This window comes from Psammomys obesus, unplaced genomic scaffold (assembly GCF_907164565.1).
Source record: "Psammomys obesus unplaced genomic scaffold, mPsaObe1.curated_primary_1811, whole genome shotgun sequence".
Classification (NCBI taxonomy): Eukaryota; Metazoa; Chordata; class Mammalia; order Rodentia; family Muridae; genus Psammomys; species Psammomys obesus.
Window position 1 is genome coordinate 12,817,682 of NW_026596039.1, and position 22,910 is coordinate 12,840,591.

A 22,910-nucleotide genomic window follows, 5' to 3' on the forward strand; every position below is an offset into this window, starting at 1 on the left:
TCTTTTATTGATCTCCACCTTATCTCTGCCTGAGCCTGGAGCTAATTGCCAGTGAGCCCTTAGGACCTGTCTCTGTCTCCTAGTGAGAGAATTACAGGGCATTACTAGGCCCTGCTTTCTATATGGGTGCCTGTGATCTGAACTCAGGCTCTCATGCTTGTATGGCAAGCACCTTACAGGCTGATCAATCTCCCCAGACCCTATTATCCTCGTTTTAGAGATGTAGAAACAGAGGCTTCAATAATGAAGCAGTTTAAGATGGCACAGCTGGTAAGAGGCAGAAAGAAGACTGGGAGCCTAGACACCTGATTTCAGAGCCCACAATTTTAACTGCTTCATTTTAGTGTATTACCTCCCCTTTATCCTTACCCGACCCCTTCTCAGTGTAGATGGAGGAAGTTGACAGAAAAACTGAAGGTTAGACTTGGGCAAATTTCTATGGCATCTTAATACTGCCATCTGGTGGTATAAAAAATTAAAGCAGCCCCAGTTTTCTGGCAGAGTCCTTAGCTATAAATTGTATTTGGGGTTGTGAAAACAGAGATTAAGACGGACTCACTTGCCAGCTTATTGATTACTTTCCTCTGGCGGGACTGCCTTGCCAGGCCGCAGGGGAAAAGGACATGTTTAGTCCTGATGCAACTTGATGAGCTGGGCTGGATGGGAAAGGGAACTCTCCTTTTCTGAGGAAAAGGGTGGAGGGGTGGGGGAGGAGGACTGGGAGGGGAGGAGAAATTGGGCTACAGGCTGTAAAGTGAATAAAAAAATTAAAAAGTGCAGCATTAACTTTGAGCTCTTTAAGGTAGATTAAATTTTCTGATTGGAGTATGTAAGTGCTAGACTATTCAAGGACCTACTGGGAAAGTTATTACACATTTAATAAGTCTCTATTTCTAGGAAACTTTACAACCAGCCTTACAATGTTTTGGAAAACTTGTTTCTTTTAATGTTCTTGATCTGATAATTTATTCTGGTCACCTTTTCTTCTGTTTCAACTCAGGACTCACTGATACCTTGATCACTTAGCAATTAGTAAGCATTTACTTGTCTTTGATAGAAAGAAACAAGGGTCTGTACAGAGCTGGCTTCACCTCTGAGGGCACAATTCCCCATGACTTCACATTTGTATCTGTCTCTGTCATTATGTGTATCCCACTACAAGTTCGAAAGGCTGCCAGATACTCAACATAAGTTTGGAAAAATACCAGATTGAAATAAAAATAATTTTAGAGTTGAAAGACACCTTAATGTTTATTTATTGTAGATCACACAACTTATTTGCATTTCTAAAGGGGAATCTTGGAGGAAAGGAGTCTCTGAGTTGGTTTTTGCGGGGTGGCTCATCACAGCTCCTTGCTGCTTGTAAGATGGGTCTGGGGACTGACGATGGCTCTATTAGAAATTCATTTATTTTCTGTTTTCAATCAAAGACTGTTAGATGCTGTCAGCCACAGGCTCTGTGTTGAGTTCAGATGCAAGGATGGCATAGCGTAGGTCATGTGATCAAGGGTTATAGAACTGGTATTTGTAAATGGTTTTCCTTAAATACTTTCTAACAGAGAGGAGATTGCAAGCACAGCGCAAAGAGCATCACCGTCCACAGATCACAGTAGATAAAAGTTGCCATTGTTCTTTATTACTTTACTATGTGTCTTCTGCAAAGACACTCCCAATCGCACAAGGACATATCTCAATGCAACACACAAGTCAAGAAATTAGCACGTTATTACCATTGACCTGGACTCCGTCCAAGTTTGTTTCCGTATTTTCCTTTACAGGAAAGAGGGACCCAGTTCAGAATCAAGTAGCCCTCAGCTCTTTGCTGTCCTGTGACTGCAGCTACGCCTATCCTGCTTTCACTTTCATTATCATCAGACTTCAAGCTTGCAGACCAGTTACTTTGTAGATTGTCTAACTTGTTTTTGTGTAAGGCTTCCTTATGATCAGCTTATACATTTTGACTGAAATGGCACAGATGTGACGTCAGGTTCCCTCTCGCTGCGCCATAATGTGAGGACTATAATCTCAGTACTCTCCATTGTTGACAGTCTTCACATTGATCAGTTGACTTAGGTGGTGTTTGTGTCACTTTTGTAATTAGTGACCATTTTGTGAGCTGAGCGTGGTGGTTGTACAGCTTTAATCTCAGCACGCAGGGAGGCAGAGGCTGTTGGATTGCTATGGGTTCAAGGCCAGCCTGGTCTACAAAGTGAGTCCAGGACAGCCAAGGCTACATAGAGAAACCCAGTCTTGAAAAAAAAGAAAAAAAAAAAAAAGACCATTATGTGGGTGAGGCACTTCAAATCATGCAAATATCCCGTTCTGCATCAAAGTTTTAATTTATTCACATATTTTGTATCAGCATATGCCCATTTTTGTCTGTTTTGTCTAATGAGTCACATGCTCTTGTTGATTTTACTTTTAATAATTTGATATTTAAATTATCCCATGTTCCAAAGGTGGGCCATTGTAAGCTGGCTTCTGTGATCTGTCAATTCCCAACCACTCTTGTTTTTGGTGGTGTAATGTTTGACAAATGACCACTCTCATTCCCAATCTCTTTAAATATAAAAATTTTAACAACAGTGTGACTTATCAGTACAAACATACAATGTGTACTGATCAACCAGGGCAATAAATACCATATTTGTATATTGACCCTGTGTTTGCTGTCCATAGGCTATTGTGGTGTGCAGGCCCACACTTTCCTGTAGAACAACAGACCTGTTAATTCTGCCTTTGTTTGGGGACCCATTATTTCACGTTTTATTTCTCAAGTAACTCAATTTCTTCCGCCTCTGTCCTGGAGTCATCCACCCAAAGGGATACCACTGCTTTCTAGTCCCATCAAACACAGTAGGGTCTATCCCAGCTTTCTCCCTTCTTGCCTGTGGCTGCCTTCTCTGACAGTGAGGACTCCTTCCTTATACTCAGTGCTTCTGCATACAGTCACTCTCCTATGCTGCTGCCACTGTGCTCAGAACAACACATTCTGTCTGAGCTGGGAGAACAAGAAGCCCTGAAGCAAACACAGCTCATTTTCACTTTCTAAAGTATTTCCAAGTTGGATGTTTCCAAGTTTAGATGTTTGGAGAATGAAAAAAAAAAAAAAAAAAAGTTCCCCTGAGGCCACAATGCAGAGGAAGGACTGTAGACACAGACTGACTAACACTCTGCTTCCTGCTTTTTATTTTTTTTATTTTTTTATTTTTTTATTTTTTTTCAGGGGGTGGGGTGCAGATTTGGGAATTGCTGATGTGCAGGCCAGCCTGGGGCTTCCACACATGGGCTCTGAGAAGATTCCATGGTGACTGCACGTACTGCTGTGTAAAGCAAGGAGAACAGAACCCAGAGGTGGACTGTCCATGCCCCCTAGGAACACATTTATCCTGCCTAGTGAGGGCACCAGCCCTTGACATCACATATAAGCTACTGTCTGACAATTGTTGAGGGTCTGTTGTGCAGCAGCCCCCGGGCAAGATGCCTTCTCACAAGGCTGAGCTGAGTGAGGCTCTCTGATAAGGAATGCAGTCAGAATTTGGGGACCCAGTAGGAACTTGTGATGCTGTGCTCGCCCCTAACACCCGAGCTGAGCATTTCCATAAGCTTTCTGAATATTTTCCTTGAAAGAAACAGGAGGCCTTTGCTTTCTGTTTTCATTTTTTGCCAGTTTTTTCATATGTCTTAGTTATATATTTCATTTTCTACCCATCCACTCTCCTTGCTCCTCCCCATTCTGCTGGGGGAGAACTCATAAATGTCATTGGTCACAAATCCACTCTCTATACTTGCCAGAGTCACAAACCCACTTTCCGATGGGTTCACAGCCATGTTGTCATAGTCACAAGACACGTCATCGGGTGTGGCTTCCCCAGAACACACCCGGAATGAGATGTTCTTCAGGTCTGGCCGGGGCTCAGCTAAGTCAGCTTCGCTTTGTTTTCTGATGACGTGATAAACATCTAGATCGGGGCTGTTCTCTTGGTGAGGAGTGGGCCAGATGCTGTGTTGCTCCTTTGTGCTAGGGTCTGGCTGCTCTCGTTTTCTAGAAGAAGAGAGCCAGGCTGAGTATTTGAGACCAGGGTACTGAGAATATCCCTGTCCCTGTTGAAGTGGAGGAAGTGACCTGGTTCTACTTCTCATCTACCTCCCCCTGAGGCTTTGTGGGTTGGGTAGGAGACACCCCAGCAAAGTTCTGTTCTACGCCTACCTTTCACCGCCATTAGCTTAGGATCCAGGACTCACTCCCTAGAGATGGTGGGGCCAGAAAGGGGGGGGGATTACATGAAAAATCCCCAACCAAACCAACTAAAACCCCAAATTCATCTCTGAGCAAAATTAGCCATATTCTACATTACAGTATAGACAATAAACAAGAGTAGGATAATAATGTCATTGACTCTATCACCACCAGAAACCATGTTCCCTTATCATGTCAGTTATTAAGTTGCTTTGAAATATTTTATGTTACCTCTATTTCAAAATTATAATTATACCTACCACTGAAAATCATTACTACAGAAACACAATTCATTTCTGAAAACGATTTTCCTAAACTCTGTAATAGTATAATCGCTTCCTTTTTATATCAATGCATTTTGCTTGCCACACGCAAAACATTGTTTAAGGGAAGGGGATATAGCTAAATGTGACTTGTTCGGCCTGTGGAAAGCCCTGGGTTCATCCCCAGGACCGTTTAAAAGATGAAGAAAGTAAGGAAGAAAGAAAAAAATGAAAGAAAGATACACACACACACACACACACAGAGGCAGAGACAGACACACATACACAGAGAGGGAGAGACTTAGAACATTTTGGGAGGAGAGCTGCCATTCCCCAATCCTGGCAAAGTGATAAATACATTTAAAAGGGGAAATCAAGAACCAATTGTAGAGCAAGCCATTGGAAAAATATATCTGTAATTGTTTTAACTGAATTCTATTGTAAATTCAAGAGAATTATTAACAAAAATGATTACAGCAATGGCCAGAACTTTAGAGTGTGTTGTTATGTGCTTGTTACAGGTATATTCATTGCTATAATCTCATAATAATCCTTTGAGGGGATTATTAAATAAAATAGGTTCTGCACTGGAAATTTACAAATGAATTTCGAACTGCTCATTAAAGGGCATCAAAAGTTGGACTCTGATTTTTCTGCTGTAAATGTGAGAATGCTAAACTCGAATGTATGCCATGATGATGGGAAACAAAGGGGCATAGGTGTATGTACCTACAATACACGAGCACGTGAACCAGATCACATACACACTCGGCCCATGCTACCCAGTTTTCCTGCCTTGCAACCATATGCTTTTGAAATAACTTACAAGTTAATTAAAAAGAGTTTGGCTGATTCATTCTGAATGGAGTGGCTTTGGGCCAGATGCTTCCCAGAATCCTTTGGAACACACACTTTTCATGTGGCCCATTAGTCATTCCTTACTCAACAAATATTTTTGGAATAAGGACCTACATTTAGGAGAACACTTTGTTGGGTGACACATGGGTGCACAGGAAGAGAATAACACTGTTTCACCTTCCACTTTGCTTGAAAATCTTCCACACACACAGAAAAGAAAGGACACAGGACCGCTAGCTTAATCACAGCAGCACAAATGCTCAGCTAAATGCTACTTGCTTTGCATGTGGACCCAGTGTTCTGAGTCAGACAGAATTTACTCTCAGTTCTGCGGTGGTCCTTCTCTTGGAGGTGTCATGGCTTGTAGTGCTGTCAACCAGGCAACATCTGGATGCAGAGGAAGCAAAGGTTTGCCTGCTAAAGGTTCTACTTGCCTTCTGCAGATCCAAACCCAACATATAGCTGAAGTGACCACAAGTAGGAGAAAAAGGGGAATGCTGGGGATTAGGATGTAGGTAAGATTCAAAGCAGCCTCTGAAAAAGAAAAAAAAAAAGCATATATTAGCCCTGGTGATCTCAATCTCTCTCCTGGGTGTGTATATGAATGTATGCATGCATTTTAAACCAGGCTTTAAAAAGCATAATCAATAGAGTATTCCAAGTAGCACATCCTCAGAGATAGATGTAGTTGTCCAGGTAGCAGAGCACCCAGTTTTGACAAGTGAGCATTTTCTACCTGACCTATTAATCTAGGCGATAACGTAAACAAGTGTAAATTTTAGAGTCTTGCAGCTATTGGAAGATCACATTTGATAATTTTTTCAGAGTAAAAAGATTCTTCTTTCCCATGTGCTTATTAGTAAAACAGGGCTTGGTGGGGACAGTGTGGATGTCTTGCTTCCAAGGACAACCACAGAAATTCCCAAGATTGGAGAGGGAAGCGGGAGTGAAAAACATTAAGCCAAAAGTCTCTGTCATTTGCAGGGTAGAGAAAGATCACATAAGTAGACTGTCAGACTTCCCCACACATCTAAGGCCAAGGCCTTCAGCTAGATTGCTAAGGGCTGCGGAGAATGCTTAGGGGCTTCTTTTCTGAGCTTTGTAAGTTCTGAGACAGAACTGGACGTTGTTCCCTTTGGGAGCCATGAGAGAAATCAAGGATCAGAGACTAACCCTTCTTCTTCCACTGATCCAAGGTTCCTGACCATCCAGAGGCTGTCACTGCCTCACTTTCTGTGAGTCTAGAAACTTGACAATCATAAGAAACAACAGACACACTCAGAAATGGATAATTCATTTAACATACCATTATAATTATAAGTCATAAAAATACCACCCACTTTGGACAATACTCTATTCTCTTTTAAAAAATATTTTCACACATATCTACTGGATAATAAAGAATTTGATTAGCCTCTATCCCTAGCCCTTGTAGGAAGGCTCTAAATCCTTGAAATTTTTTAATTTTCTAAGAGGTTGGTAGCCCTGATTCCACTGGAAGATGATACTGAGGAGCAGAGGTTCCATCTGAAACCCTTCCAGATCCTGCCCTGGCTTTATTTGGTTGTTCCCAACTTGGATTCTGTATAATAAGATGTACAGACACCATATTCCTAAATGTTATGAGTTCCAGTGAGTCACTGAACATGACTGGGCTGGTAAGCACTACTGGATGGGTAGCCATTGAATATCAATCAGGTTGTCTGAGGACATCAAGACTTGCGTTTGATGTCTGTCTGGTGTGAGAGTTGTGGAATGTAGCTTTAAGCTGTGTGTGTGTGTGTGTGTGTGTGTGGCGGGGGTGAGGCTTTGTATAGACACTGAGTGTCAGAACTAAAATCGCAGTAAAACATTACATTTCATTTCATGGACCTGATAATGCTGTCAGGTAGGTATGAAAAATACTAAACAATTAGACTGAAGCACAGAGAAAATTAAAAAAAAAATTTAGCCTATGACAAAATCCCAGATTTCCCTCCTGAACCTCAGGGTAAGAGTGAAGTTGGAAGCACATTAACACCGCAGTTCATCACCCAACTAACTATCTTTTACCTTTTATGATGGTTATCCTCCTTTGGTTCACAGATGAGTATTGATACCAGATGGCATGTATCATGGCTTGGGTTAGCTTGCTCTTGTTTTTCCATTCCACTCTCCCAGTCCCTATCCTCCCATGGTCAGGAAAGTTCCCAAGTCTTTGCCTTTACAGAGACAGGCAGCACCTTTCACCCCCTGTCTAGTCTTTGTGCCTCAGCGGTCTTAGTATAGTAGCCATTGCACAATTCACTGATGAAACCTGCCACTTATCACAGTGTTTTCAATGTTACAGATGCTTTGCCTAATTCCATTTTTAAGGAGCTGTACGAAGAAGAGAGTAGGAAGTGTAGCCATAGGTATTTTCTAGTCAAAGGAGTCCATTATCGATTTCCCCCCAGTACCTCTGCTTTCTTTAAAGGTTTCTTTGGTGTCTTCATTTTGTGTTTCTTCTGGAAGTACGGGTGTTGCTGGCTCAGTCACTTCACCTGAGAGAGATACATATGGACTTGAGATCTTGGAGAAAGGTGCTATAGTCCAGGCATGCTCTGAGGCCTTGCCACAGGTAGAGTGGGAGGCAAGAAAACGTCCCTTTTATAAATACAGCGAAGTACCAAGTGTTGAATTTATTGCACTAGAGGTTTGTCATCATATTGTATATGTGTGTATGTTTTCCCGTGTTCCTGTGTGTGTGCAAGACTGTGTATCTGTATGTTTTATGTGTACATAGGCTACAGGTTGACATCAGGCATCTTCCACTGCTGTTCCCCACCTTGTGTTTTGAGGCAGAGTCTCTCTGAACATGGAGCTTAAGATTTGGGTATATTGGCTGGAAAGCAAACCCTGTCTCTGCCTCCCAGCAATGGGGTCAGAGGTGCATATCACTGTGCCAAGCTTTCTGACATGGATTGTGGAGATCAAACTCAGGTTCCCACGCTTGCACAGTCTTTACCCACACACTTCTGATGAGACCTTGCTGCTGCTGAGCAAGCACCAAAACAGCCAATGAGCAGCTGGAGTTGACATAGGACTAAAGTACCTAGGAGAAAGTACAGCGACTCACTACTAGGACCATAAATAATCAGTTAGGTTCATTTCTTATTTCACTTGACTAAACTTCTCCCTCATTATTGACAATAATGATAATAATGATGACAATAAGCATTCAAAATGGAAATTTTAAACTATTACTTTTCAGTTTTGACAGACATAGATGACAGGGGGCAGAGAGTAAGAATGATGACCTAGCTGTCACGATTGGATGCGACAGATATCTGTCCAAGTTGCCTGGGAAAACACCAGATTATTCTGCTGAATAATCTGCTCTAAAGGCATGGCTCTAAGTCTATAAAGAAGGGTGTGAAATGGCCCAAATTAACCCAAACTTCATGTGAGAGACTTACCTCTATGCCTTATAGAGGGTGTTGTATTTGGTTTTTCTGTAGCAGAAAAAAAAAAAAAAAAAAAAAAAAAAAAAAAAAAAAAAAAAAAAAGAACAGTACTTACATTTCCATCATCTGGATGAAATCAGGTAGGGTGTAACATCTAGTTTGAATAAATTCTATTTATTGTCACCATATGAATTATTGTTAAAAGATACTGGAGGTTGGTTGTTTAAGTCAAATAATTAGTTCCACATGAATATTAGCCTTCCTTCAACTTTACTTCAGCATTTTTGTTTTTAAGTATTTAAGAATTTTAATATTAGACTTTCCAAATGTAAAGCTTTCAAAAATAGAAAGCTTGTATATTGAGCTCCTATGTGCTGCCATAAACCTCCATCTTATCAGCTGCTTATGGAGCTGCTTGAGCTTCAGCATTGATCTCTACTTCTAACTGCAGTTCCTGGCTGGGATTGTCTTAAGTGGTTGAGGGTATTTTAACAGTTCCTACTGAAGACATTTCAGAGAGCAACAAACACATGTTCTGCAAGAAGTAGCAGTGGTTGAGGGATTGCCCCGTCTCAAGGCAGAGACTGGGGATTAACCTTGAGGTATTTATAATATTTCGAAGAGCTTCTAAGTCACACAGACAAGTTATGTCAGATGGTTTTGCTATTGCCTGACCTTGTATTAGCAGAGAATCTCTTCTGTTAATCAGATGCCTAGAATTCATAGGAACATGGAGGTCTTAGTGATCATAGCTATCAGGCCCAGATGTCAGGAATTTCACTCAGAAAGGGAAATAATGCTTAATCATCTTTCTGTATATATGTGTGCATGTAGACATGATCTAAGTCCATTTATTTACTGATAGAACTTATCCAATACTGCCTATTGGATGCTAGAGACCATTCTAAGCATTTTATAAAACCAATCTCTAGCTTGATAACAGGCTTATAAGATGTCTCTATATATCTATATATGTGGTTCTCATGTGTAAATAGAGATTGGTTTTATAAAATGCTTAGAATGGTCTCTAGCATCTCAGAGGCTTCCAACAGGACTTAAAATTTGTCTTGTTTTGAAACAATTTCAGATTTATAAAATTTTTAAGACTGTACTAAGAATCTGAACATATTTTTCATAATCATTTTCCATCTTGCCTACTTATTACTTGTATCTGTAAACACATATATACATATGTTTATATGCATATGTGCACACCAAAAGTTTTCTTCAGGGAACAAGTAAGTTGCTAATATGACATGGGGCCACTTTATTCCTCATGACGCTGATTTTATAAATGGGGTGCATTCTCATATATAAACATGGTATAATGATCACAACCAAGGAATCAACATTGATAAGATGCTGTTATTTCATCTACAGACCTTATTCCCATTCTGCCAACTGACACAGTTATGTCAATTATAGAACATCTTTGTCATCACTGTCATCACCATCCTCTTGGACTAGGATGTGTCGTCTAGGACCAGGGTGACTTGTTGCATTTAGTTGTTAGGACAGAAGGTGATGTTTAACCTGAAACTTGAAGGGTGAAAATGAGTTGGCTGGGAAAGGGGGAAATGTTTCAGGCACAGGAAGTAGCAGGTAAGAGCTTTTAAGGAACTGCACTGAGTGCAAAGGTATTGGAATAGGATGAGGAGAGGAGAGTGGGGAGAGGCGAGGATGGAAAACGAGGCAGGGGCCTTTTCCCTGTATGGTAAGTGGAATGAATTTATCCTGTGGGTGTATGGCTTCATAAAGGCAAGTGCTAGTTCTTCTCCATGTGCCCCACCTTCTCTATAAGATCTCATTTATATATCCTGAGAGGCTGATCTCCAAGGACAATTGCAGGCACCCTTGTTCTTTTGTGTTTTATTGGTCTTAGCCAATCAGAGGCAAAGGCAGGGAGTCAGAAAGTAGGGACAGGCAGAGGCCATGGCATACATTCCTCATGCTCATTTTCTTGTCAGTATGGTTTGTCAGCAGCTGCATTCTGTGGTTTCTGCTTCTGCTGGGAGATTCCTTACTCTGGTTCTGCTAAGGTGATTCCCTTGCTTTGTTAGAGCTTCCTATTATAGATAATCCCTGGATACTTTATAATCTCTTGCTCCTGACCTACACCTCTGCAAATAGCCTTTTATTATGCTCTCTTTATTAAACATAAACACTTTAGGTGTGCTATCTTCTTCATGCAAGAACTCAGTCAAACTAATTCAGGCAATAATAAAAATGATGGGGTAATTTGTGTCTCTTTAGAAAGGAATCAAGTTACAAAAATAAAAGCATATTAAAGCAAATTTCCAAATCTCTCATTAAAAGAACTGTTAAAGAAGTACAAACACTTAAATCATAAGTTAATAGAATTTGATAAACACAAGTGGTGGAAAATGGAAAGTCAGTGAATACCCAGTGCTTTCTTCCACTGCTCCGAGGTATCCAGGTCCCCCAGCCTCTGTACTTGAGGCAACTGAGTGTGGTGAGGAGAGACAGGGAGTAAAAAGACTTCATCTGAGGCTATATTGGGTGAGGAAAACATCTGCCAGCACGAAATTGTCACCAAAGTATAATGTAGTTCAAACAGCTAAAAATGGCAATAGTATTTAGTCCCCAGTTATTGTACTCCCATCAGGAAAGACTGCGGAATTGGGGCCAAGCAGTCGGCTTCAGGGATATGCGAAACCTCAGGGGCAGATCAAGAATGAGTTTCAGTTTAATTCTAAGTCGTTTTAATAACGGAGGCTGGGAACTCAGCAGAGTGAGACTATTGGCTTGTGGCCAATTCCACCTCTCTGTAGATCAAGTTAAATCTGGAAGGTAAAAATTAAGATGGTGGTTGGCAGGGGACTTTTAAACTTCATCAAAGCGCCCACTGTCTAAGACTGCTAGTGAAGTTGTCACTTGTCTTTTCTGGTCATTGGTATGTTTCCTTAAATTCCAAGACATAATCTCCTGTGGCTGCTAGAGGACTTGCAGGAGTAACTGTCAGCTTATTCGAGGCTCCCACAGCCAACCACACACAGGATGGGTGAGGTTTGTGCGTGTTCACAGTACAAGTGTTTATTGTGATTATATACACAATAGAAGTGTTATTTATAAAAAGTCTTGCTTTCTATCATGAGTAAATTAGATCCTTTCCTTTCTCACCCCTTCTTTTGCATCTGATAGCCTCTCCTTTGCTAGAACCATTTCTCAGTGAGGAACTGTCATCACATTTCCATTTACAAGAATTCTCAGAGTTTAATGTTGCTGGCATTTGCAACGGGCTTTCTCCGTGAACACAGAACAGGTTTTTGGTACCATCAGCTGTTTTTGAAATGGGAGAAGAGGTTGGCAGTTTATCCATATAGCTGGGGAAGGATTTGTTACCATCAGAGTATTTGCAAATGAAATTGTTCTTCATGTTGCACCGGTCGTCGTTCCACTGGAACATGTATGAGCCCCCGATGCCGGGTGGTGCTGATGGCTGATGGTACATGACCACGCAGACCTCGCTGCCACAGGAAGGCTCATCCACATACCAGTTCCTGAAGGGAAAGGATGGACAATGGAGACAACTGGAGAAACACACCCTAAGACTTCCACGTCTTTTGTTTCTCATCAGGTTTCACTGAACCATAAGTTTAAGATTCTGCTTCAGAACATGAGACAGAGAGAAGGAGGACTTGAAGCACTGCCAACAAGTGGAGACACATGCTGTTGATCCAGTGTGGCTGTCACAATCAATCATCTGACATTTGCCACAACCTCTTTGTAGGGAGGAATATATTATGTTCTTATGTCTGCAAAATAATTACGAGGAATAGCAGCTAGCACAGAGCTGGTCTAGAAGATCTTCAATGCTTGCCTTCTTGTTTCTGGGCTTTATGCTACTTGGGCTTGGTTTCAATGTTTTGAGCTCTCAGACATACTGCAGAGAGAGACATGAGTGTATCTCATTCAAAGCTTGTCCTGCTTCCATCTAGCTACTTTCCAATAGCTACCTCTGCCTTGCCAGCCCCAGATGATGGACGAGAAGATGAGGAGTCTCAGGGACATATTCCAAAATATAGAGGCTTCCAAAGTAGGAGAGGGGCTGGGGAAGGGACAGGAGGACATCTTGGTCCTTGTTAGTTTTCAAGACCTATGCACAGGATCAGGGAAATGAGGGTCCCCTGAGTCCATTAGGAGGTATCTTCCTTTTGCCTCCTTAACTCCTTGAAAGGGTTCAAAGTAGCCTTAGCTTTACCATCCAATAGTTCCTGGAATTTACTGAGTCTAAGTTTGAAAGTACTTATCCCATCTGTCAACTGAGGACTGGGCTTTGCAGTCTGCCTGAGTACCTGATCTGCTTCTGCACAGGGCTAGGATCTTGCTCTGCTTCTCAGACTATTCAAAATCCTGCTCTGCCTATGTCTTTCCAAGCCTCTCCTCAGGAGTCTGCTGAGACATGTCTTCTGGTAGCACCACGATATGACTCTGATCTAGTCCTGTGTGGTGGTCTGCCAAAAGGAAGCCCCTTTGTTGCACTTACTGGGTTGAATGAGTTTCTTAAACAACCACTGAATTTACAGTAAAAGTCTGGGTATTACACCCGAACATCTAGGGCTCCTGGTGGAAAGTGGGCTTTGTGCCTCATCAGGGACCTATAGCTCAACAGGCCCTCCCCATAGCTTAATGGGTTTATGTCCATCTCAGAGAGACAGACAGGCAGAGAGAGAGAGAAAGAGAGAGAGAATGATTCCTGGAATACCATTTGGATTTGAGCCCATTTTCAGACTCACAACTCACAGATAAAGAGAGAGGCCAGATGCCTAGGAAGAAAATCCTACAATGTTGTGGCAGGTGCCTATGATAGGAATTTCCTCTATTCTTTCTCTAGAAGGACCTTTGGCTATTTAGCCAAACACTTGGGAAAGGGGTATGTCTAAATATTGCTAAACTTGTTAAACATAGGGTATGAATGGGCACTGATGTCATCAAAGCCATGTATCAGAAGGGAGCACACTGCGGCAGGTATTAATTCAGCCAGCTCACAGTGGGGCCTAACCAGGAGTCATTGGCCCAGTTCTCAAATGTATGAATCGGCTGTAATTTTTTGCTTGATATTGTGAGACACGGTCCAGTGTAGCCCATCCAGTTGGGCCTTTAGCTAGCTGAAACCAGACATGAACTGGAAGTCCTGGTCCTCTACCTTCTACCTCTGGAGTAAGAAGGATCATATTATAGGCCTATGCACCTCCATTATCCAATTTTTAGGGGTTGCTGGTGCTGGAACCCAGGGCCTCTGTTTAATAGTCTAGTTCCACAATGGCTCCTTATGCTGCCATAGTGTAGAATGCCAAGCATAAACCTCTGAGACCACATTCCCCTTATCTTATCTAGAGGTGGATGGCAGGAAGCGGTGGTGCCAAAGGCCTGACAATGCAGAGCGGCACCTCCCGTCACAGCTCTGTTTAGTTCACTCGCTGACTCCTATGAAACACAGGCAGAGCCTACAGGATTACATAAGAGGAGCATACAGCCAACCCTGCAGAGCCCTAACTGTGGCTGCTGTTCTGTATGTGATAACTGCTAGAAAAGTATGCATATCTGGTGGACACACTCGAGGCTCTGAAACAGCTTGCATTGATTGGGAATGGACAACAGTCTACACCCAGGGTTTTGCCTTATTTTGAAGTTTTACTCGCATCCAGTTATATTTACTCGCATCCAGTTATAATACCTGGATTTCCTATGAATTGTGAAGAAAATCATACTGGCCCATCATACTGCTGAACAGTGTACCAGTTGCAGTAGATGAACAAGGAAAACAAAAAAGGATAGTATACTGGAGAGCTTAGTGAGACTTATGCATTCCAGAAGGTTGGAGAAAAACCCTATTAATATCCAGGACCTATCACTCCATTGGAATGTACAGAGAATGCCAAAACACTTCTCTCAAATTAAATAACAAACTATTATATCATACAATAATTTAAAGGAAGCATAGCAAGTCTCTTTGGGCTCTAGAGGTTTCATATTTCTCACCTGAGAGTACTACTGTGATCTCCATGACAGATGTCCAGTTTTGAGTGGGATTAAGAGCAGAAAGGGCAGATGTAGCCCACGGCAGCTCAGTCTCTAAGTGGGGATCCCTAGTAATGGAACAGGGACTGTCTCTGACACTACTCAGTCGCTGGCTCTTTGATCATGTCCCCTGAGGAGGGAATAGCCTTAACAGGCCACAGAGGAAGACAATGCAGCCAGTCCTGATGAGACCTGATAGACTAGGGTCAGATGGAAGGGGAATAGACTTGGGGAGGGGCATGGGAGGAGATGAAGGAGGGAAAGTGGGATTGGGAAGGGCCGAGGGGGGGCTACAGCTGGGATAATTAATAATAATTAAAAAGAGCAGAAAGGGTCTAGGCTCAGGCATCTCTCACAACGGCACCAAGGCTCTTCCTTGGCTCAACCCCTTGTGCATAGGACAGTCCTTGTGACTAGTGACGGCCAGCTCAAGTGTGGTTCACAGGTAAGTTTGCTACGTGAAGTCAAACAAGCCGAAATGACTGAGCTTCACTGCAGCCGCACTACGAGGTGGCCCTGAAAGCCAGTGGTAAGGGGACAGTGGTAAGGTAGAGTCAGTACGCCTCATTAACCACTTTATAGGGGAAGAGAAGTTTCAAGACATATGAAACTTGGGGGGAAAGCAGGTCCACAGCTAGCTAACAAGAACACAAAAGAAAAAGACGAAAATGAGAAGAATGGCATCTTGAGATAAAGAAGTGAGCATGAAGTCTGACAAGTTTTTATCATGTGATTAGCTCACCAAGGAGCACCTGCCACAGAATTGGCAGTAAACAACCAGGGGGACAAACAAGTGATGCCAACCAGCTGTTCTCAGCCCTATCCATAGTAGCTAAGCAGGAACAGTAAGCATGGAGGCTCTGCATGTGCTCAAGAGCTTGGTTTGCACACAGCAAGCACTGATCTGGTATGACCACTGTCAAGTATCCAGCCTTCCAGCAACAGAGACCAATATTAAGACTGATGCTAACTCCAGCCTGGGAAGTTCATGGTGACCCCAGAGATGGTCTGGCAATGCCAGTAGGTCAGCCATTGAAACCAACAGAGGGTGGGGAGGATGAGGAGGGATATAAAGCAGCACTGGTAGTCAAGGAGACCAACATGATACTTGGTGCTAAATTAGCTACATTGGACCCTGAAAGGGACAGTTACTCATTTTGGTAAGAGTAGATACAATCTGGGCATTGACTTTGCCTTTTCTGCCTCAGATCTAATAACCAACGGTATAAATAGTATTTTATCTATCAAAATAAGGGCTTAAATACAGTCTCATCAGGCAAAAAGATCTATTTTGTAGCAAAGAAATCATGAAACGAGGTTCCCAACCACAGGGATTACTTGTCAGATTACATCATCCCCAAACTGCCAGCTTGATCATGGATGAGCTTGTTGAAAGCACAGCGGAGGCATCAGCCTCAAGGTAACTGAACTTTGGAAAGGGACACCATTCTTCAAATAGCCATATATATGTTAAAACAATAGATTCTATAACTCTGTATCTCCAAGGGTAGAATTCATGGGTCTGGAGCCACGGGATAAAGGCAGCACTCCTCCGCTGGGTACCATTGCCACCTGTGGAATTTGTACCTTTCATTTCTGCAAAGCTATCATCTGGGAGTTCAGAGGCACTTAGTTTCCAGAGAAGAATACTTCTGCTAGGAGATATAGCAAGAGTCTAACTGAGCCATAAACCATGGTTGCCACTTGGCATTTGGGAGCTCTATATTCAGAGATCAGCAGAGAAAAGGAGAAGTCAGTCTCTTGGCAGTAGGTTGTTTACATCAGGAGATGTGGTTTGCTGCTGTGTGTCAGAAGCAGGAAGAGTCTTCCAGGTGACATACTTGGGACTATCTTTATTTTCACATCGCACTTTTGAAAGTCAGTGAGAAAGTATATTAACTCCAGGCTGAGAAGTATGAGTTGACTAGAGCCTCACACTCTTCAGAGCTGATGGGCTGGTTATGTTACTAAGTCAGCCATTGAGACTGGCAGAAGGGGTAGGGTATACTATGGGACAATAAAGGTACGATGTCAGCTAGTGTCAGTTGGGGCTCTAAGACCATCTTTAGTGATAAGAAATATACTTCCTACTCTGAACCTTCTATTTCAAATTATTTTTTCCAGGAAGAGAAGACTGTAAGAACTCTGGGTGATTTCTCCTACACTGTATATGAAGACAAGATCTGGCAAGTGTAATCAGTAGCCAGTGAGAGCTGGCATGCTGTCTTAATGTAACCGATAAACTATCTTAAACTATCATCTAAAATATTTCATTTATTTATTTATTTATTTATTTAATATGTCTGGGTGTTTTGTCTGCTTGCATAGCTGTACACCACGACATGCAGAGCATGCAGAGTCGAGAAGAGGGCGTGGATTCTCATAGAACTGGAGTTATAGACAGTTGTGAGCTGCCATGTGTGCTGGGGACTAATGGGCAAGAATCAGGGCCTGCTGCCAAAGCAGCCAGTGTTCTTAACTACTGAGGTATCTCTGCAGCCCAGAAAAAAAAAAATCACCTTTTAACCTTTATGTTTTTAAGTGATAATGGCTATACATTTTCCATGTAATTGTATAGCTTTTTTTTGGTCTTGGAGGCCTTTGCATTTTATTATCTATGCATTTAGGTCGACTTACAACTCTTTATCATACAATGGTTAACTCTTCAGTGGATTGTTTTCCCCTTTCCTATGTTTTTCTTGTAATGTTGATATTTTTAAATGTTTTTCCATGTCCCCGTATCTTTCAGGAAGCGATGACGACAGTGTAATGCTGCACAGTGTGGTGTGAGCACTCATCATCAGCATCTTGATGCTGTGAGTTTAGGAGTTTCCTACAAACTGTAGTGGAAGTTTTGGTTTCTTTAAAAACTCAGTTATGTTATATAAATATGTTTTTGTTTTAATCCCAAGTGTGGGATTTTAGTTTCAGCTTTAGTTTGTCCACAGTTATTAAATGTCTCATGCTTTTGCCAACTGGTAATGGCCTACCTCATGCCTCATGGGGCATGGCGAGGGATGTGGTCTAGGGTTCTGGATATAAATATGAGAGCCCAGAGAAAGAGAAGGTGTGGCATGCGGTGTTGGCATGTAGCATTTAGCAGTTTGGAGAGACAGAGAGACAGACAGTGTGATGGTTTGGAGCAGACAGATGGAGAGAAATGCTTCGGCTTGGAGGAGACTGCTGGCTGTGTTTGCTGTTGATGGAGATTGGTATTGCCCCCAAAGACCCGTCAATCCTAAACATCTGGGAGAAGTAAAGGGCTCTATGCCCCCTCTCTCCACTAACCTCTGTCCTACTTAGAGTTGGGGGGTTGGGAGAGAGGCTTTAAGGAACCCTAAATAAAATAGAGTTTTAAAACGAGCACTACAATAAAGTGCAACTTTCTTGAAGTGTCCACCCTGAGTCGGTCCATAGAGCAAGATACTGGCTCTGATTTCTTGCCCTTTATCACTCTTCCCTGTGGTCTGGTATCCTACCCTGGTCCCATATTTAGGTACCTTCAGTTTCTCAATACATTCTTAGCTCCAAGGATCAGAGAGCCAGAACCACAGATCTCAAGCATAGAATGTTATTTAAAAAAAAAAAAAAATCTGGTGGCCTTCATTTACCTGAACAGGGCACTTTGGGCCTAATTCAAGGCTGAGTTTTACACCCTCGCCATACTGTTCTAGCCAGTGGTCATTCTGTTGTTACCACTACCACGGCTCTCTGGACCTTCTCATGAATTTGACTCCGTGGGTCCTGCTTGTCTCTTTTCTGAGCTGTGTCAAGGAAATCAGCTGCTGTGGATCCACACACTTACCTGAACTGTGATGTGCTTCCATCTGTCCAAGTGTAAAGGTCCTGGCAGGCTGTGTTGTTGCTCTGTTTCTCTTCCAGCCTCCTGAGGCCAATCCAGAAATCACCATCAGATGCCAGGAGGTTTTCAATGAACTTTTCTATCAGTCTCTGCTCATCTTCTGTTTCGATGCTGACTAGCTCTCCCCTATCCCTCCTACAGGCTTCTTGGGCTTCCTCAAAGTTCAGTCTTTGAAAAGCATCAGGGAAGTACATGACTTTATAGCAAGGCCTCCGTGTCCCTCCCCAGCAGACCAGCTGCCCTAGAGAAAAAAAAAAAAAAAAAAAAAAGGCAACCTATTTCAGTACCCTATGAAAGTATACCAGGGCAGATGTACTTAGAAACAGCCAACTGAAGGTGTCTCTGGGCAGGAATTCTGATTGTCCACGTGTGGACTGTTATCACTCAGGCTTCCTAGAGAAAATCAGTACTCTGTTGAAACACCAAGCTACAGTGATTTTAATCCCTGATGTCTGTATTGTGTAGGAGAGCTATGTTCTTGCTCCAGTGCAGACTGACGATGGTGTTTCCATATTTTAAAAAGAGTAGGTACGTATTTGTGGCTTCACTTAATTAATGCACACAAATAAGACATTGAATGCCCCTAGGGAATCTCAGGGGCTTATGGGGCTTACAGTAAGTGTTGCTGTTAAGTGGTTCCTTCAGTGTAGAGGGGCATTCTGAGGTCAGTCATGGATCCCTCTGTCCTGAAATCCCATCTATGCAGTGGAACTAACTTGTGCATCTCTGGTGTGAGCAGAAGTTAAGAGCATCCATGGCCTTTTCTGCTACTGATAGTCAGTTCTCTGACCTAAAGACAATAGCTAGAGTTTACTGAACTTTTTCCATGTCTACGGTAAAGGTTTTCTACTTCCCTTTAGCCCTCAATAACAGTCTTCCAATGTCAAGACCATTTGTGCCTCAGTTTATACATGAAAAAACTGCAGCTCAGAGAAATCAATTTGTCATACAGCTATCAGAAGCATTGTCAGAGGCAGAATCCAGATCTGATTACAAACTCATACCACAGTCACTGAACTGTCTTGATGGTTCCCCACTCCTTGATAGGCCCAGGTTGCACTAGGAGCCCATGTCTCATTTGACTGACACTTGGAGGACTGAAGAGTGTCTCAGAAAAATGGGTGTGTTTCCGTCAAGTAGCATAGCAAGTAGCAAACTGTTCACTGGCACAGGCTGCCTTAGCTTGTGTCTAGGTGACTGAAATAGTGCTGCAGCTGAGGCCCAGTCACCCCTCTGTCAGGCAACACTTATTTGGGTGACTCCTCCTTGCCTGACGTGCTAGGTATTGAGAATTCAGACATGCCAGTTCCTAACCTACAGGAGCCCACAACATGACTCTGGACCTACACATACAAAGTAAAAGCCAAATTTTAACGAGGAGACTAGTCCCTGCAAAAAAGAGCCAAACTGTGGGCCACGAGTGTGAATTGCTGCTGTGGAGTAAGGCATAAATCACTTGGTTTCGGGGCTTCTTGCCAGGCCTTCTGGAACGTTCTAATTTCCCCAACATGTATTTGAGCTCTGTAGGGAGCCAGACAACACTCATATTGTCCAATAACTGTCCAGAATACAGGTCAGAAGGCCACTGACAATGCTAATTGTGAAGGAGAAATACAATTGTCTCCCTGAAACTCCACACTTTGATAAAGTCTCAATGAGCAAGCAAGGTACTGGGAACATCCTGTACCTCCTCCCTTGTAGAAGATGTTTCAGGTAAAAGGTCTCTAAAAGGACAGGCTCCCAGAGGATGAGGAGTGCTTGGAAGCTGGGCTTCTCACCAGGAAGGTGTTCCAGAGAAAAGGAGAAGGTGGCCCGTGGAGGAAGGCAAAGGGGCCCCGGAGCTTCCCCAAACCTGGCACAACAAACCGGAGTTGGCTTTACTAGCAGTCCCACCTTTCCAGGCTAGACTGCCAAGAGAAAGCTTAACACCTCGGTAGAGTTTCCTGCATGGTCCAGGCTGGCTGCACACATCCAGTGTATGCGAGTGAGTGCCAGGGAGCACCAGAGCTGGAAGGAGGCCGAGGACCCATCTGGTTCCCCTGCCTTCAGGAAGTGTCTTTCTTTTCTCATTTGCAGGAAGGGGAAGGGCAGGCAGGAGGTCTCCTGTCACCAAGCATGGGACTGAGCAGCCCTAACCCTCTCATCCCTCAACCTTCTGCTGAGCTGAAATACAACCCCATCCTGAAACCAATGTTAGATTCCTTCAATCAGACCCACAGGCTAGAATACAGTGGCGATTCCCGTTCTCCTCCATCCCTCTTGACCAAAGAGCACCTGGTAAAAAGATCCCCCAGACATGCAGACCTAGTGGTAGAAGAATGAAGTCAGAGCACTGTACCTCCTCTGGGATCCAAGTCCGAGGCTGCCGTGACACACAAGGAAGGAAGCAGAGAGTCACTGTTGGAGCCTGCCAGGGCTGGTCGCATGCTAACTAGGCTGCTTTCCCAATCTCCAAGGGCTTCCAGGCCAGCCACCCTCCCCTCAGAGGAGAGTAACAGGTAGGGTTCCCGAGGCCCTGCGGGTCCAGGATTGGCTGCCTTCCACTAGAAGGGTCTAAGGCAGCACGATGCTCAAGGATGCAGGCTGAGGGGCACTCACGGACCAAGTTTTCCCACTGCCCCACCCAAGCCACGTCCTCCCACTCACCCTTGGTCACTCCAGGGAGAGAACGGACTTCCAGCATTGCAGGATGCCCGGGGTAGCCCCAGGAACTGAAGCTGGTTGCACATTTGCTCCCTGGAAGCAGAGAACTCTGAAGGGCTGATTGGGTCCTGGAGTGGATCGGGGGGTTGCCCCTCTACGCGAAGGGCCAGAGAAGGGGTGCAGTGGCCCTGAAGGCGGTCCTCAAGAGCTGGGGTCTACTGGGCGCATCAACCCCAGGTGGCTCAGGCAGGACGCACACTCACCGCTCAGCAGGCGCCCCTTCGAACTCCTCGGTTCTGCCAGCAGCACCGCCAGCAACAGGGCCTGCAGCGCGACCCGCCGCTGCATGGCTGGACTCCAGGGCGTCCCGTCACCCTGGGGCTAAGGCAGAGAAGTGAGCAAACTGGCAGCTGCGTTTGAGCAACTGCAACCAAGTCAGCTGCATCTCCCAAAGACCCACAGACCCCGCACTGGGCGGAGTCCGGGAGGGCGCAGCGTCTGCTAGTTGGTTGCCCTCCTGGTTCGTCACTGCGGGGAAGGCAGCCCCTCGGGCTGGCCCGCCTCCGACGTCGAACCCTCCCGGCTCCACAAACTGCTAGCTCAGAGGGGAGCCGGCAGCGGAAGGGGCAGCTCCTCGGAGAGAGCCGCCCAGGCAGATCCTGAATTTGCCTGAGAAAGAAAGAAAGAAAGAAAAAAAAAAATCCCACTAGAGAGTATTTGAACTTCCAGGAAGCGGGTGTTTTCAAACAATATCACCTCTCGCCCTCATCACTACACCCAGCTCGAGTGGACCAAAAGTGACAAAGCCCCTACTTACACCTTAGTAACGTCAGACTCCCGACTGCACCTGGGAAAGAAGTTAGGCAGGCGGGTAAAAGATTCTCGGGCAGGCAGTGTGTCTACTGACAGTGTGCATTTCAGGGGCCTAAGGAGCTTCCACAAAAAGAGGCAGAGCTGGAGTTCCTCAGAGGCCTCTCCCCGAAGCTAGTGTGCTCCGGATCTTAGCCAGAAAGCCATTTTGCTTTGTGTAGGACACGTTTTGGGAGGTGGGAGTGGTTTGTGGAGTTCAGCCTTTGGTGGACAGAAAGGTGACTCCCCTGGGGAACAATGATCCTATTCTCCCTACAGAAGCTTTCATAACCGGCCTAGCCTAAGCACATCCTCCCCCTTTAACCTCACACAGTAATGTTTTACATTTGTGTTCCCCAATACGTTCACACGATAGAGCCAGTCTCCTGTCAAAAATCTAAGAACAAAGTAGACAGCGAAGGGTTCCTTGCCCTTTCCAGGACACTGTGGTATTGTGAAGTATAGCAGAAACCACATCTGGGCTTTGGCCTTCTGGATTTTGGTCCCAGTTTGCCTCTGTTTACCTATTAATCTAGCTAATCAGAAGAGCGGTGAGAAAAGCAGAGTAGGGGCTGGAGAGATGGGTCCGTGGGTAAGAGCTCTCATTACTCTTGCATAGGATTTGGGTTCAGATTCCAGCACTGGATGCTGGCTGGCGATCACCTGTTAACTCCAGTTCCCGAGGATCGCCTGCCCTTCAGAACACAGGGAATGGCTTCTGGCCCCGA

At 44.0% G+C, this 22,910-nt stretch overlaps 1 protein-coding gene across 4 annotated transcripts; it reads right to left on the bottom strand.

Annotated features, from left to right (window-relative positions):
- Positions 1–3,176: 3,176 nt before the first annotated feature.
- Layn (layilin) lies at positions 3,177–21,769 on the bottom strand. 4 transcript variants are annotated; one of them, XM_055622038.1, is made up of 8 exons: positions 21,597–21,769; positions 21,029–21,052; positions 18,634–18,931; positions 12,150–12,307; positions 8,799–8,834; positions 7,800–7,883; positions 5,796–5,895; positions 3,177–4,045 (listed from the first exon to the last, which is right to left on the bottom strand). In XM_055622038.1, the coding sequence occupies exons 1-8, from the start codon at positions 21,679–21,681 to the stop codon at positions 3,685–3,687; spliced, it is 1,146 nt and encodes a 381-aa protein (XP_055478013.1). In that variant the 5' UTR covers positions 21,682–21,769; the 3' UTR covers positions 3,177–3,684. The 4 variants fall into 4 exon arrangements, with proteins under 4 accessions (XP_055478013.1, XP_055478015.1, XP_055478014.1 ...); XM_055622040.1 differs by lacking the exon at positions 21,597–21,769 and adding an exon at positions 21,337–21,377; XM_055622039.1 differs by lacking the exon at positions 21,029–21,052.
- Between the last annotated feature and the right edge of the window lie 1,141 nt (positions 21,770–22,910).

What these genes read in the sequence shown, in the direction of transcription:
- Layn (XM_055622038.1), bottom strand. Translation starts at nt 21,681, where the DNA reads ATGCAGCGGCGGGTCGCGCTGCAGGCCCTGTTGCTGGCGGTGCTGCTG. An exon ending in GAAGGGGCGCCTGCTGAGCG is followed by an intron (nt 21,053 to 21,596) that starts GTGAGTGTGCGT and finishes GTGTCACGGCAG; the next exon opens with CCTCGGACTTGGATCCCAGA. An exon ending in GGAAGCACATCACAGTTCAG is followed by an intron (nt 12,308 to 18,633) that starts GTAAGTGTGTGG and finishes CTTTCCCTTCAG; the next exon opens with GAACTGGTATGTGGATGAGC.